Source organism: Vipera ursinii, assembly GCF_947247035.1.
Source record: "Vipera ursinii genome assembly, chromosome: 1".
Classification (NCBI taxonomy): domain Eukaryota; kingdom Metazoa; phylum Chordata; class Lepidosauria; order Squamata; family Viperidae; genus Vipera; species Vipera ursinii.
This window is the reverse complement of record NC_139512.1, coordinates 294,249,638-294,263,239: the sequence shown is the minus strand read 5'-3', so window position 1 is coordinate 294,263,239 and position 13,602 is coordinate 294,249,638. Positions and strand designations below refer to the sequence as shown.

General features: G+C 39.4%; 1 protein-coding gene across 5 annotated transcripts in view; it reads left to right on the top strand.

Moving 5' to 3' along the window:
* The window catches only part of LOC310643150 (zinc finger protein 318-like), a 40,042-nt gene that overhangs the window by 2,892 nt on the left and 23,548 nt on the right, over window positions 1-13,602 (top strand). For all 5 annotated transcript variants that reach the window (XM_083367245.1, XM_083367243.1, XM_083367242.1 and 2 more), the window contains exons 2-3: window positions 2,725-2,954; window positions 8,512-9,115. In XM_083367245.1, the coding sequence (XP_083223371.1) occupies window positions 2,725-2,954; window positions 8,512-9,115 (834 nt within the window). The remainder of the gene's footprint in view (window positions 1-2,724; window positions 2,955-8,511; window positions 9,116-13,602) is intronic.

Genomic DNA, 13,602 nt, shown 5'->3' with positions numbered 1-13,602 from the left:
TTAAAAGCAGGACTGAAAAATCCAGTGTCAACTAGCATTCCATCTAACTCAAAAGTTAAAAATACCCTCTAGCTACAAGAGAAGGGGCATAAATCTATTTTCAGTAATATTAAGGAGTTAAAACAGCTAGGTTTGTAATCCTGACTATGATAGTGCATTACACAAATATATTGAATTGGTGATATTTATGAATTCGTACTCGGATTAATGATAAGCTTATGTAGATTAATGAATATTTCTGAAGCAATGTGCACTTTTTTCTTGTTACAACCTTGTTAATTGTCCACCTGCCTTCAACTACATCCATTGCAGTTTTTCCATTTGGGGTTTTGCTATATACTTCTGCTCAATTTACCTTTAGATTTTGCCTCTATCACTAAATTATAATACTGAGGCTGTACAACTCAACTTATAAATTAGGATCTCAGGAAGATAAAGGTTTCCCCTGTCCAGTCATTTCCGAGACTAGGAGATAGTGCACATCTCTGTTTCTTAACTGAGGAGCCAGCGTTGTCTGAAGACACTCTCCATGATCATGTGCCCAACATGACTATATGCTGAGGTGCACAAAATGCTGTTACCTTGTCACCAAAGTAGTACCTATTTATCTACTCGCATTTGCATGCTTTTGAATTGTTGTAGGTAGGAGGTGCGGCAAGTAACAGGTGCTTTGCACATCACACAACACTCAGGTCTCAAACTGGGCTTTAACCGTTGAGTCAGTATACCCCTAGGACAGTGATGGCGAACTTTTTAGAGACCGAGTGCCCAAACTACAACCCAAAACCCACTTACGTATTGTCGGGTGCCAGGTGGGCATGGCCCATTGGGTGGGTGTGGCCAATTGAGTGGGCATGGCCCATTGGGTGTGCATGGCTGTGATGGTAATGCCAGAGTAGGTGGGACTAAAAAGTTGAATCAATCAATTCCAACTTTGTGAGATCTTTTTTTCCCCGCAAGAAGTTGAAATTGATTGATTGATTGAACACTTTTTTTTTTGCACACGGCGGTGGAGCCCTAAACCAAAAAGGTTTTATAAAACCCAACTGAAGGCCTAGGACAGGGGTGATGGCGCATGTGCCCACAGAGAGGGCTCTGCGTGCCACCTGTGGCACACATGCCATAGGTTCACCACCACGGCCCTAGGATCTCAGTACATAAGACTAATCAAGCTTCCTTGAAAATAGTTTAAAAGATTTACATTATGCAGATATAGTTACAGAATCAGAATTACTGGAATAATGTTTTACTATATTTCTTAGTTCTTTTATACTGTCCCCATTCTTCCTACAGTATTTACAGTTTTCTTTTCTCCTTCAATGGCCTTATTATAGTGATTCACTACACTATTTTCCCACAAAAGGCATTATTATGACTCAGAAGGTATCAAAATACACTAAAACATCTAAAACATCTACAACTTTCCCTGTTGTAAAGAGAAGAAAGTTAACACTGCTCTCAGGTATTTGCTGAAAATGAAATAATCATAATTTTGCTTTTATTTTTACTTTGTTTTTACTCTGTTTGAGAGAGGGAGAGAAATAGAGAGATAATCAAGGGCCAAATTTGCTTAACTCTATTTATAATGGCATCTATGTATTGCAAAAAAATTATGAAATATATGTATTTTCTGCATATAACTACGGTAAGTAATTTTCTGTGGAAAAATTTCCAACCTATATAATTGACTCTATTATGTATCTGAAGTTGAAATATTGAATGTAGTTATTGCTTGGGTTGTGGCTTTTGTGCGTCTTTTGTATGCATTTAGTACTGTATTGATTTTAGTATGCATGGAATCTACTTAGGGAATAGGAACATAAAACTATTGATACAATAATGCCTTCATACAGGTAGTTTCAATTTACTTCAACTCATTTAGTGATTATTAGAAATTACAATAGCAGTGAAAAAAGAGACTTATGACTGCTTTTCACACTTATGACCTTTGCAGTATCTCCATGCTCATGTGATCAAAATTCGGGTGCTTGATAATCATCATATATTTATGACAGTTGCAGTGTCCTGGTGTCATATGTTTACCTTTTGTAAGCTTCCTAGCCAGCTTCTGATAAGAAAGTCAATGGGTGTAGACAGATGTACACGATTCACTTAACAACTTCAGTGATTCGTTTAATAACTCTGGGAAAAAAGGTCATAAAATGGAATAAATCTTACTTAACACTTGCCTAATGGAAATTTTGGGTTCAGTTGTGGTCGTAAGTTGAGTACAAGTATGTGGTGATTACTGTGTACAGTTCCTGTATGTTAAGGATATTCAAGAACAGGGGTAGGCAACCTTAGCTCTTTTATGACTCGTGGACTTCAACTCCCAGAATTCCTGAATTCACACTTATAACAACTGCAGTATCCCCAAGGTCGCACGATGATCAAAATTCAGACACTTGGCAATTGACTCATATTTATGACGATTGCAGTGTACCAAGGTCAGGTGATCACCTTTTGCGACCTTTGAGTCCGTATTGACTTCTAGCAACTGCCTGGACAAATCTCTGCAGTTTTCTTGACAGGGTTTCTTGGAAGTGGTTTGCTACTGCTTCATTCCTAGGGTTAAGAAAGACTGGCTTAAAACTTATGGTTTCCATCTTGGTCCCTTAATCACTACACCAAACTGAATCGCAATAATATTATATACTCTGGTTATATTTTGTTTTTTTTAAATAACAGCCTATATGATAGAATCATACTTTTCTCCAATTACAGAGACATTCCCCAGGCCAACGCTCACGTTCCCCAGGTCAGCGCTCACGTTCCCCAGGTCAACGCTCACGTTCCCCAGGTCGGCGTTCTAGAAGTCGACACTCTGAATCTTCAGTGGAACAGAATTTGCGGATCACTGTTGGCAATGATCGTTATGGTATTGATACACCTGAGAGAAAGAGGTTATGTGATAGGCTGGGCTCACCGGTTGATAGCCTGAGTGACGTGGATAGGTAGGTTTATAACAGTTATGTTTCTTCATGCTTTTCCATGCTTGATATAAAATACCACAATCTTATAAGATGTAATAAAAAATAACATTTGCCAAGCAATATTGAGAATTCCAGATCTAGGAGACAGTATTTAGTGTACTTTTTCAGACTGATTCCAAAATGAATAGGACAACTCATTCATATAACAAAAATGGTATAAGTAGTAGTAGTACTATTAATAATACAGCCATGTAGTATTTCAATAAATTTCAATAAATTTAAAAAGAATTTAATAAAAGAATACATGTGTTACTATTATAATCAGTTGTTTGACAAAGTCCAAACGAAAATAACATTTTCAGCATAATATCAATATTGAGATTGTCATTAAAGATAGATTTTTCCCTTTTTTGTACATTAATCAAATGATGAAATCAAATGTTCTGTGTTATGAGTACAATAGTATATATTCACATTAATGTTATTTGTGTAGTACCAGTCCTATTAAATATATGAAATAGGTTATCAATTACGTATAATGCACATTTTTGGGTTGATGGGTATATTTGGAAGTTTGATAGTTTATTAAGAATGCTCATGTCAACGCTGCAAACATTGGATGATTTTGCTCTGACAATATAAGAGGCAGCCTTTTTCTTCAAACTGTTTGCTCTGAAAATAATGAAGCTGCGGGGAGAAGTATGCTAACCCGGATGTATAAATTAGATAAGAATGGTGCCTTTTGGGCTAATTGGAGAATGTGATTAATGATGTGTAATTAGGAGAGGGAGTTGTGCGTGATATGATGGGTTTGGGGGTGGAGAATTCAGATTCTGGCATGCATCCATGAGTGCCGATGCTTCGTTCTCATTATTATAGACTTTTTAGAAAAACAATGCCTGAATGTTGTTTGAACTGTCTCATTAAACAGAACCATGACAGCTCAGTGGGAGATGGTGCTTGACTGTTCACAATATAATGGTTTAAATCTATCCTGGATAGATTTGCATGTTGCTCTTCATTTTGGGGAGAAATTCCCTGCAGTCTTGTCTGGCAAGAGTTGGTACATTCCAATGACTCTTTGGCTCTCTGCCTACCCAGATTTTTATTTTGACTGAAGAAGTTACTTGGATGAGTAATGAAACATCTCAGTTTTAATAAACTTTGGTCCAGTTGCCATGATTTAACCTTTTTGGATAATTACTAAAAAGCAAATGGCGAAGAGGGTCCCTACCATTACCAGCTAATGGTTGTCTTTTATGTGGCAGATGTGCAAACAAAGCACTGGGCTGCTGTTGGGTTCTATTTTTATTTTCCAAAACTGAAAATAAAGTTTCATTTAATAAATAAATTTTCATTATAATATTTTATTTTATTTTTTATTTCATTTCATAATTTTCCAAGTGGAAAGCAATAGATTGTAAAGAGCATTTACTTGAATAGCATCTATGTAAATAGTTAAAATGCATTGAAAATATTTCTGTATTTTGACGAATGAGCAAAATTATTTGTTGGTGGAACTCGTTCTTCGTCTTTAATCAACAGTAATATTATAAAATGTGTTGTTTTTATCAAGTGGATCCTTCTCTAAGAAATAAGCAGTAAGAGCAGATGTGGAACTGAAACCATTTTTTTTTTAACTTGACAAGATGGGGAGAAAAATGAAGAAGTGCTCTTAATGAATTTCCTGTTCCTAGTGAAAGTTTAGTAATTAAAGTTTACTAAATTTACAGGTGCAAAATCCTATGTAGAAAATAGATTACAGTTCAACAGAATTCAAACATCCTGTTTTTGTAAACCAATATATGGGCTGTGTGTCATCTGCAGATGGTTTTTACTTTTAGCAATTTTCTATTTGCAATAAGATTATAGATAAAGGCATGTGTAAATTATATTCAGAAAAAAATCTTTTGAATAGTATGAATCTGTGATATAATGGTAAAATGTTTCCTTTTGAACACTGAATAACATGATGCGTTTGCAATGAAAGTTGCTTGGTGATCTCTGGTCAAATGTACGTTCAAATAGAATGGTCATTTAACATATTTCAGTGCTGAAAATGAAAATCCCTTATTCTTGGGGAAGGTTTTATTTCTAATCAAAAGTGTTGATTTTCTGTTTTTTTTAAACATGCAGGTAGTCCTTAACCTATGACCACAATTGAGCCACAAATTTATGTTGCTATGCAAGACAGTTGTTAAATGAGTTTTGCTCCATCTTATGACCTTTCTAGCCAGAGATGTAAAGTGAATCACTGCAGTTGTTAAGTTAGTAACACGGTTGTTAAGTGAATTTGATTTTCCCGTTGACTTTGTTTGTCAAAAGGTAGCAAAAGGTGATTACATGACCTCAGGACGCTGCAAAACTGTCATAAATATGAACCAGTTGCCAAACATCCAAATTCTGACCACATAATCATGGGGATGCTGCAGTGGTCATAAATCACAAGCAGTGTTGTAACTTTGAAAGGTCACTAAACAAATTCTTGCAAGTTGAGGACTACCTGTACAGTACAGGTAGTCCTTGGCTTACAACCACAATTGGAATGGAATTTCTATTGTAAGTCATGGTCATAAGTCGAGTCAATATATGACAATTTTTATGGTGGCTGTTAAGTGAATCACCGCAGTTGCTAACTGAATCACATAGTTAATAAATGAACCTAGCAGATAACCCAGGTTTTTTGCCATAAATTGCCAAAAAAGTTGCAACCAGTTGTAAATATAAATGCCAGTTGCCAGACACCTGAATTGTGATCATATGGCCATGGGGCTGGTGTGACAATTGTAAGTGCGAATACAGGTCATAAAGTCAGTTTTTCTGAGCCCATTGTAAAATTGAACATTGTTAAATCATTGGTCATAAGTCAAGGACTGTAAAAGTATAAAGTGATAAAATACAGTATGAGATACAAAAATTAAGCAAAACTTAGAAAAACTAGATTAAAAATAAGCTATAACTGAGAATTCAGCACAATGTTACAATATTATAGGTTCCTATTCAAGGCATGAATGAATTAGTCGTATTTTTGCTTGTTTTTTTCAAAATGGTCAGCATATGAATTAGTCATATTTTTGCTTGTTTTTTTCAAAATGGTCAGCATATTGCATCCAGTGAGCATGTTTTGCACCATTGTGGTATTCAATGGAGTATTTTTTTCTTTTTTTATACTGAGACAATCTTGATTTTCTTAAACCCACTGATATTAACACATCTTCATACTGTAATGATCCATGTGAGAAAAATATTTTTACTAAGTAGCATATTTCTATTGGATGCCACTTGAATTATATTATTCTAAAGGAATTTTAATGTTGTTAACGATAAGGGATACAAATTGCAAATGTTTTCCAACTGTAATCCTAAAAGGCTGTTTTTTTTAAAAAAAAATTATTGTGGCTTCAGTGGAGACTATTAAGAGTTGGAGTTGCTCCAGCTAAAAGAAAATGTATTCATTAAACTTGTGATGAGCGGTGTAGAAATTTATAAATAAATACAAATAATGAACAAGTATAAAAAATCAGTTAAAAAGAATATAATACAAATGTAATACAAATAAAAATAAAACAGAGAGTCTGGAAAAGAAAAAAAATCCATAGAATTAGAGATCTGGTAACAAAATATTTCCCCTCTAATTGAGATAGGAGCTAATTAAGAGCCACTGTATTCATAACGTTTGAATTTTGTTCCTGCAGCATCTACCTGTAGGTCAGGGGTTTCAAACTGCCGGCCCGTGGGCCGGACGCATCATTCAGAAGCCACACCCATCCCATTGCCGGCAATGGCAAAACCCGTCCCGATACGTTGCGCGACGTCATGTGGCGTTGCGAGTTTGACATGTCTGCTGTAGGTAAACAGCATCTACCTGTAGGTGGGATTAAATTCTATTATGTTAAAATGAAAGCGTGTATGCTATCACAACAGAGGCAATGGAAGAAAATGCGGGCAAGATTTCTACAAAACTGATTTACTGATACATCTGAATATTGCTGTGGGAAAGATGTCAAAGCAGTATGGTAGCTCTGTAGTGTGTAGAAAGGTGAGATTAAATAGCTACGTAGCAGTTACGATTGGATTTTGATTAAAAACTGTCAGTAAGAATTCCCAATAGCTCCCAAATCCGTCTGCTGTATTATATCAAAAGGTAGCTGGCAAATTTCTCTCTCGGCTCCCTTTGAACTTAAAAAGCACATATACTAGGGAGAGAGATCAAATATAGGTTGATAGAATTTTTTTTTCTTTCATTGTGAAGGGGAGTTGTTGGAAAGAAATAATGTAGCCAGTGAACAGTTGGTAGAAGAAGAACCTAAGTCAGTAAGGCAGGCAACCAATGCAGGCTCAAAAGTCTTTATGTTTGATAAATCAACGCAGAGCGAATAATAGAATGCCATTGCTATTTTCATCCATATTCTCTGACTTCTAGCATGTGATGATAAAACCTCCATGGCATAGGATGGACTAATTTAAATGAAAGGTGATTCTAAATCAACAAGAGAAAAAACAGATTAGATGAATTTTTCCATTAATTAGGAAACAATGCTACAGGTCAAACAAGTACACTGCTATATCATTCTTCAAGTGAAAGTATGTAAAATGTGTCGCGGAACAATTAACATTCCGACCAGAGGAGGATGGACCGTGGTTCATCTGCATGGTGAATATCAAAGAAAAGGAAATCCAAGGCATATTCTATTGTAAAACCTTTAATGAGAAAACAAAAGACCTAAACTGACTACATTCTCTCATCAGGCAGAAGAGAAAAAGTAAGGAAGTAACTGTGAGAAACTTTTTCTCGGCATGGGCACAAAACAGTCTAAAACCAAAACATAGCTGGACATATGAGAGTCACTATGGTTACATGATAAGATAGTAACACAGGTGCAGAGAGCAGGGGAAAATATACAGATAGAAATGAGCGAAGTTGGCAAAACTAAAAAAACACGCAGTGACAAAATGGCTTTAAGAGGTAGACATGATGAAGTGTGGCTGTTCAGCATAAACTGAAATTGCGGTATTATAGCTGGCAAAAGGACAATATAATTTTTTTATTTTTCTGCTAATAACTTTTTCTGCTATCTTTGAAAATCAAGATATTGTGGTGCACACTTTATGTAAGGCCTAACCCCCACCTTGAAATGTTAGTTATGTCTAGTGGATGGAATAACACCCCCCCCCCATGAATTTCCTTCTCTCCTTCTCTTGACAAATCTGCTTTAATGGCTGATGGACACTCCGGAATAGATTAAGAGAAAACAAAAGGTATCGATGGGAGGAGAGCAATAAAATAACCTGAGTTGAATACAAAATTTAGTGAATAGATTTGCAGGTTACGCCTATGTTTTACCATTCCCTCTGTTCATTAATAACTTAGTTCAGAAGTTATTTAATTGAGAACAAAATATTTTGGTTTGTGATAGGAAATGAATCTGTTGCGAAAGTATAACTTTTGGATTAGCTGCATTAGGTTGAAAGGAAAAATAATGATTATGCGCAAGCAGGCTGCTTTTCAACATCTCTGTTCAACTGCCACTATTCAAATTTGTGAATGATGTTATAATTTGTGTATCTCTCTAATCAGGGATGATTTGGCTGATGGACCAATATTTAGCAGAAGCCTTTTACATCGTCGGAGCCTTGAGAGATATCCTTCTCGTGAGGAAAATCAGTCTAGTTCTTTCAGTAGGAGACATGAGGAGGACTATCACAATAGGGATGTTTTCCTCCATCAAGCAGACTATAGAATGAACTATGATGATAAACCAAGAGAAACTGACAGGGAAGGTGAACTACTTAGAAAATCCTTATATGCATTGGACGAGAGAGGGCGGGAGCCAAAACGACCTCGATATGACAGAGATGACAGATTACTTGATATGAACACGGAACCACAGGGTTTCTTGTCAAGAACACGAAAGTACCGTAAACGAAGTTTTAGTAGAAGTCCAAGTCCAACATATATCAATGAAGATTTTCGCGAACTTGAAAGTGCTAGAAGGAAAAGAAAAGAAGAGGAACTGAGCAGAAATCTAAGTCGGGAACTGTCTGGCAATAGCTACGTAATGACTGGTTCAACTAATCCAACGAAATCTTCAGAACCTCAGTACCTTTATAGACCTGATGAGGCACCAGCAATGCCCAAAAAATCGATCTTGAAGAAACGTGTGGATGATCATTCTGTGCAGGTTTGACACCACTCCACTCCATTTTTGTTACTGTTTTTTTTTAAACCGCTTAATTTCAACTGTTAGTTTATGGACATATTTCTCTAAAATGCCATTGAAGATTGTTGATTTAGTGTGAATCCTTTATAATTATCAACTTGATTTTATTTGATCGAAATAAGGACCCTTGTGCTAAAATTTAGGGCATCAACAGTCTGTAAGTCTTTAAGCAATTATGGTCATCCTAGAGAAGTATTTCTAAATTTTAGAACTTAAAGAATATATTATTTTTTAATGGCTACAAGTTCAGTTTCAATATGCTTGGGGATATTGGGGAAATGTCTTTGTTAGCCTTACAAAATTCCCAGAAAAAAATATGCAAGCTTTTAAGATTCCTTGTTTACAAAAAAGTTGAATGGAGAAAAATACCCATCTAAATTTTTACTGAACTCCTACAAGATGAAAAGTGGGAGCTCTAGCCACACATACTCTCCAAACATATGTTTAAAAATACACATTCACTAAACACAAAAAGGTTTTTAATGATGATAGAAGTATTGCTAGATTTATCAAACAATATATATATGCAAAGTATATATTTCAAAGGTTTATTGTTGACTTAATTTGTATAATTCAAGATGTACAATTGATTACTTTTGAAATTCATAAAACTATCATAAGGAATTGATAAGCTGGTGTGCAGTAAACCAGGTTGTGCAGCCTTTTCCAGACTAATAGTCTCGTGTAATCGTTAAGTGGCATGTCAAAAGCAGCATTCCAAAACGTTGGTGGGCCAGGCTGAAGATGTATGCAGGACTAGAACAAATTCTGGACATCATTTGTGTGTTAGGTTATTTTCCTAAATGGATGGCATAGTGGATTGGTCTCAGAGTCAAGAGTTTTTGGTTCTTGCAACAAAACAAAACAAAACAAAAAGCAGTCCTTTATTCTAGCTACAGCAACACTGGAACTGTCAAGTTTCTGAATGCTGTATCTGTGTTCGGAAGTGATATTTTTGAGGGCTATCGTCTTCAAGGAACTCTCAGACTTAGCACTTTGTCTTCAAAGAAAAACCTTTCTGTAATAACTTCTGTTCTTTGCCCAGATCCAGTGTTCATTCTAAAAATCAGTTAACATCTTTCACCAAAGTCAGGAGCTGTGACTAATCATTTTTTTGACCCAAAGCTCCTGAAGGAGCCTTCCGGGAGGAGGAATGACTTTTTGAACATATGAGGAACTACTAACTACTATTTCCCAACAGCATTGGATTACTGCTTTGGGTCATTTTAAGAGTCTGTATTAAGTTGCAAGATTTCTATTGCAACCATATCCAGAAAGGTCTCTGTACATGACTTTGGCTTAGGAATGTTAGTGGGTTGCTCTTTGGAGGAGCTAATAGCACACTCAACTATGAATGCAGTGGTTTCATCTTTATTTTCTACTGATGGCCACCAAGGAGAGACATGCACATAGCTCTGTTTCCTGATTTTTGAGACACTGCAAACTGAATATTCAAATTTCTGTTTCCTTTGGCAAATGTACCTTCCAGAGGATGATCTCTTATCTGATTGCATTCTGCATATTCCTGCATAGTAAGATTGTTTTGGTATGTCCCACTATAGGTGCCTTTCTTCACTGTTGGAAATGTAGCACTGGATTTACTGTGAAGGTACATTTTCTACAGTGGAGAGAGGGGAACTGGCCTTCCTGTATTTATGTTTCCTTGGGTAAGGATTTGTTTTCTGTTCTTCTTCCATTTTTCCTTTTTCACTTTATCCTTGGATTTTTTTTAACTAACTGGATGTTGGAGCTTTCTTCTTTGGATATTCTGAGAATACAGAGATGGGCTTTCTATCAATAAAGGAGAATATTTATAACTCCAGGTTGAAATGAGGGGTCCTTAGTGCTCTCTGAGCTTGCTTGTTTTCTTGCAGACATTTTATTACCCAAACTAGGTAACATCGTCAGGGCTAGTGACTACCACTAATGATGTTAACCTAATCTAGTTTGGATAATGAAATGTCTGCAGGAAAACAAGCAAGCTCAGAAAGCACCAAGGACCCTCATGAGCTTTTATGTAACTCCCCACTTCCAATTTGTTGCTATCTGCTACAGAATGAGGGAGGAGCTACACATTTTAGGGTTCTCTATTTCCATCATAGACCTTCATGGGATGCCCCATATTACATTTTCTTATTCTGTCACATTAAGTATTATATCCAGATGTGCAACTTTGCAGAGGCTGAATTAACCTAGGATTCAGATTATATATTCTGCAAAAAATAGTAATAATTATGCAAAAATGAAAAGAAAGATGAAGGCTATTGTCCTATATTAAAATGAACATTATCTATAGATTCATGTAATATTATATAATTAATGTACTAACATGTACATCAGTCCACTTAACAATAAAACATAGAAAACTAAACATATTAATATGTGCAGTCCAGAATTTTGATTGGTTTGCCACGTGGTTCTCTGCAATAAACAAACCTTAGATTATTAAACATACAAAGAGCAAATTGTCTATACACAGAGATACTCAAATGTTAGCTTGTAACAAAGTTGTGGTTAATCAGGCTTAAGTGTTAAACTGATTAGTGATTTATATTGGCCTTCAGATCAGAGTGTCAAGGCTATGGAAGCAGAAGGAGAAAATTGGGGAAGATGATCTTGTATTGATTTGCTTTAGTCTTACAGGATACACTAAAATAGGTCATGGTGAAGAAAAGGAAGAAAATACTGTATATACTTGAGTATAAGCCGAATTTTTCAGCCCACTTTTTGGGCTGAAAAATTCCACTTCGGCTTATACTCCAGTCAACAAAAAAAACTTACCGAGGACTTGTGCGCGGCCGAGGCTTTGGTGCTTCCGGGATCGCCCGCACCTCTCCCAAGCCACCGCCGTCCGAGACCTGCCGAAGTTTGGGGAGGTTTGGGGAGGTGCGCGCGCACCTCCCCAAACTCCGCGCCTTGCCTGCCTGCTTCTTTCCGCAGCGGAAAGAAGCAGGCAGGCAGGGCGCGGAGGAACGGAGACTTGCCGACGTTTGGGGAGGTTTGGGCGTCTCCCCAAACCTCGGCAGGTCTCCGTTCCTCCGCGCAGACCTGCCGACGTTTGGGGAGGTTTGGGCGCCTCCCCAAACCTCCCCAAACCTCGGCAGGTCTCCGTTCCTCCTGCCGACCTTTGGGGAGGTTTGGGCGCCTCCCCAAACCTCCCCAAACCTCGGCAGGTCTCCGTTCCTCCTGCCGACCTTTGGGGAGGTTTGGGCGCCTCCCCAAACCTCCCCAAACCTCGGCAGGTCTCCGTTCCTCCTGCCGACCTTTGGGGAGGTTTGGGCGCCTCCCCAAACCTCGGCAGGTCTCCGTTCCTCCGCGCAGACCTGCCGACGTTTGGGAAGGTTTGGGCGCCTCCCCAAACCTCCCCAGGTCTCCGTTCCTGTTTGGGGAGGTTTGGGCGCCTCCCCAAACCTCCCCAAACCTCGGCAGGTCTCCGTTCCTGTTTGGGGAGGTTTGGGCGCCTCCCCAAACCTCCCCAAACCTCGGCAGGTCTCCGTTCCTCCGCGCAGACCTGCCGACCTTTGGGGAGGTTTGGGCGCCTCCCCAAACGTCCCCAAACCTCGGCAGGTCTCCGTTCCTGTTTGGGGAGGTTTGGGCGCCTCCCCAAACCTCCCCAAACCTCGGCAGGTCTCCGTTCCTCCGCGCAGACCTGCCGACGTTTGGGGAGGTTTGGGCGCCTCCCCAAACGTCCCCAAACCTCGGCAGGTCTCCGTTCCTGTTTGGGGAGGTTTGGGCGCCTCCCCAAACGTCCCCAAACCTCGGCAGGTCTCCGTTCCTCCGCGCAGACCTGCCGACCTTTGGGGAGGTTTGGGCGCCTCCCCAAACGTCCCCAAACCTCGGCAGGTCTCCGTTCCTGTTTGGGGAGGTTTGGGCGCCTCCCCAAACCTCCCCAAACCTCGGCAGGTCTCCGTTCCTCCGCGCAGACCTGCCGACCTTTGGGGAGGTTTGGGCGCCTCCCCAAACGTCCCCAAACCTCGGCAGGTCTCCGTTCCTGTTTGGGGAGGTTTGGGCGCCTCCCCAAACCTCGGCAGGTCTCCGTTCCTCCGCGCAGACCTGCCGACCTTTGGGGAGGTTTGGGCGCCTCCCCAAACGTCCCCAAACCTCGGCAGGTCTCCGTTCCTGTTTGGGGAGGTTTGGGCGCCTCCCCAAACGTCCCCAAACCTCGGCAGGTCTCCGTTCCTCCGCGCAGACCTGCCGACCTTTGGGGAGGTTTGGGCGCCTCCCCAAACGTCCCCAAACCTCGGCAGGTCTCCGTTCCTCCGCGCAGACCTGCCGACCTTTGGGGAGGTTTGGGCGCCTCCCCAAACGTCCCCAAACCTCGGCAGGTCTCCGTTCCTGTTTGGGGAGGTTTGGGCGCCTCCCCAAACCTCCCCAAAAATCGGCAGGTCTCCGTTCCTCCGCGCAGACCTGCCGACCTTTGGGGAGGTTTGGGCGCCTCCCCAAACCTC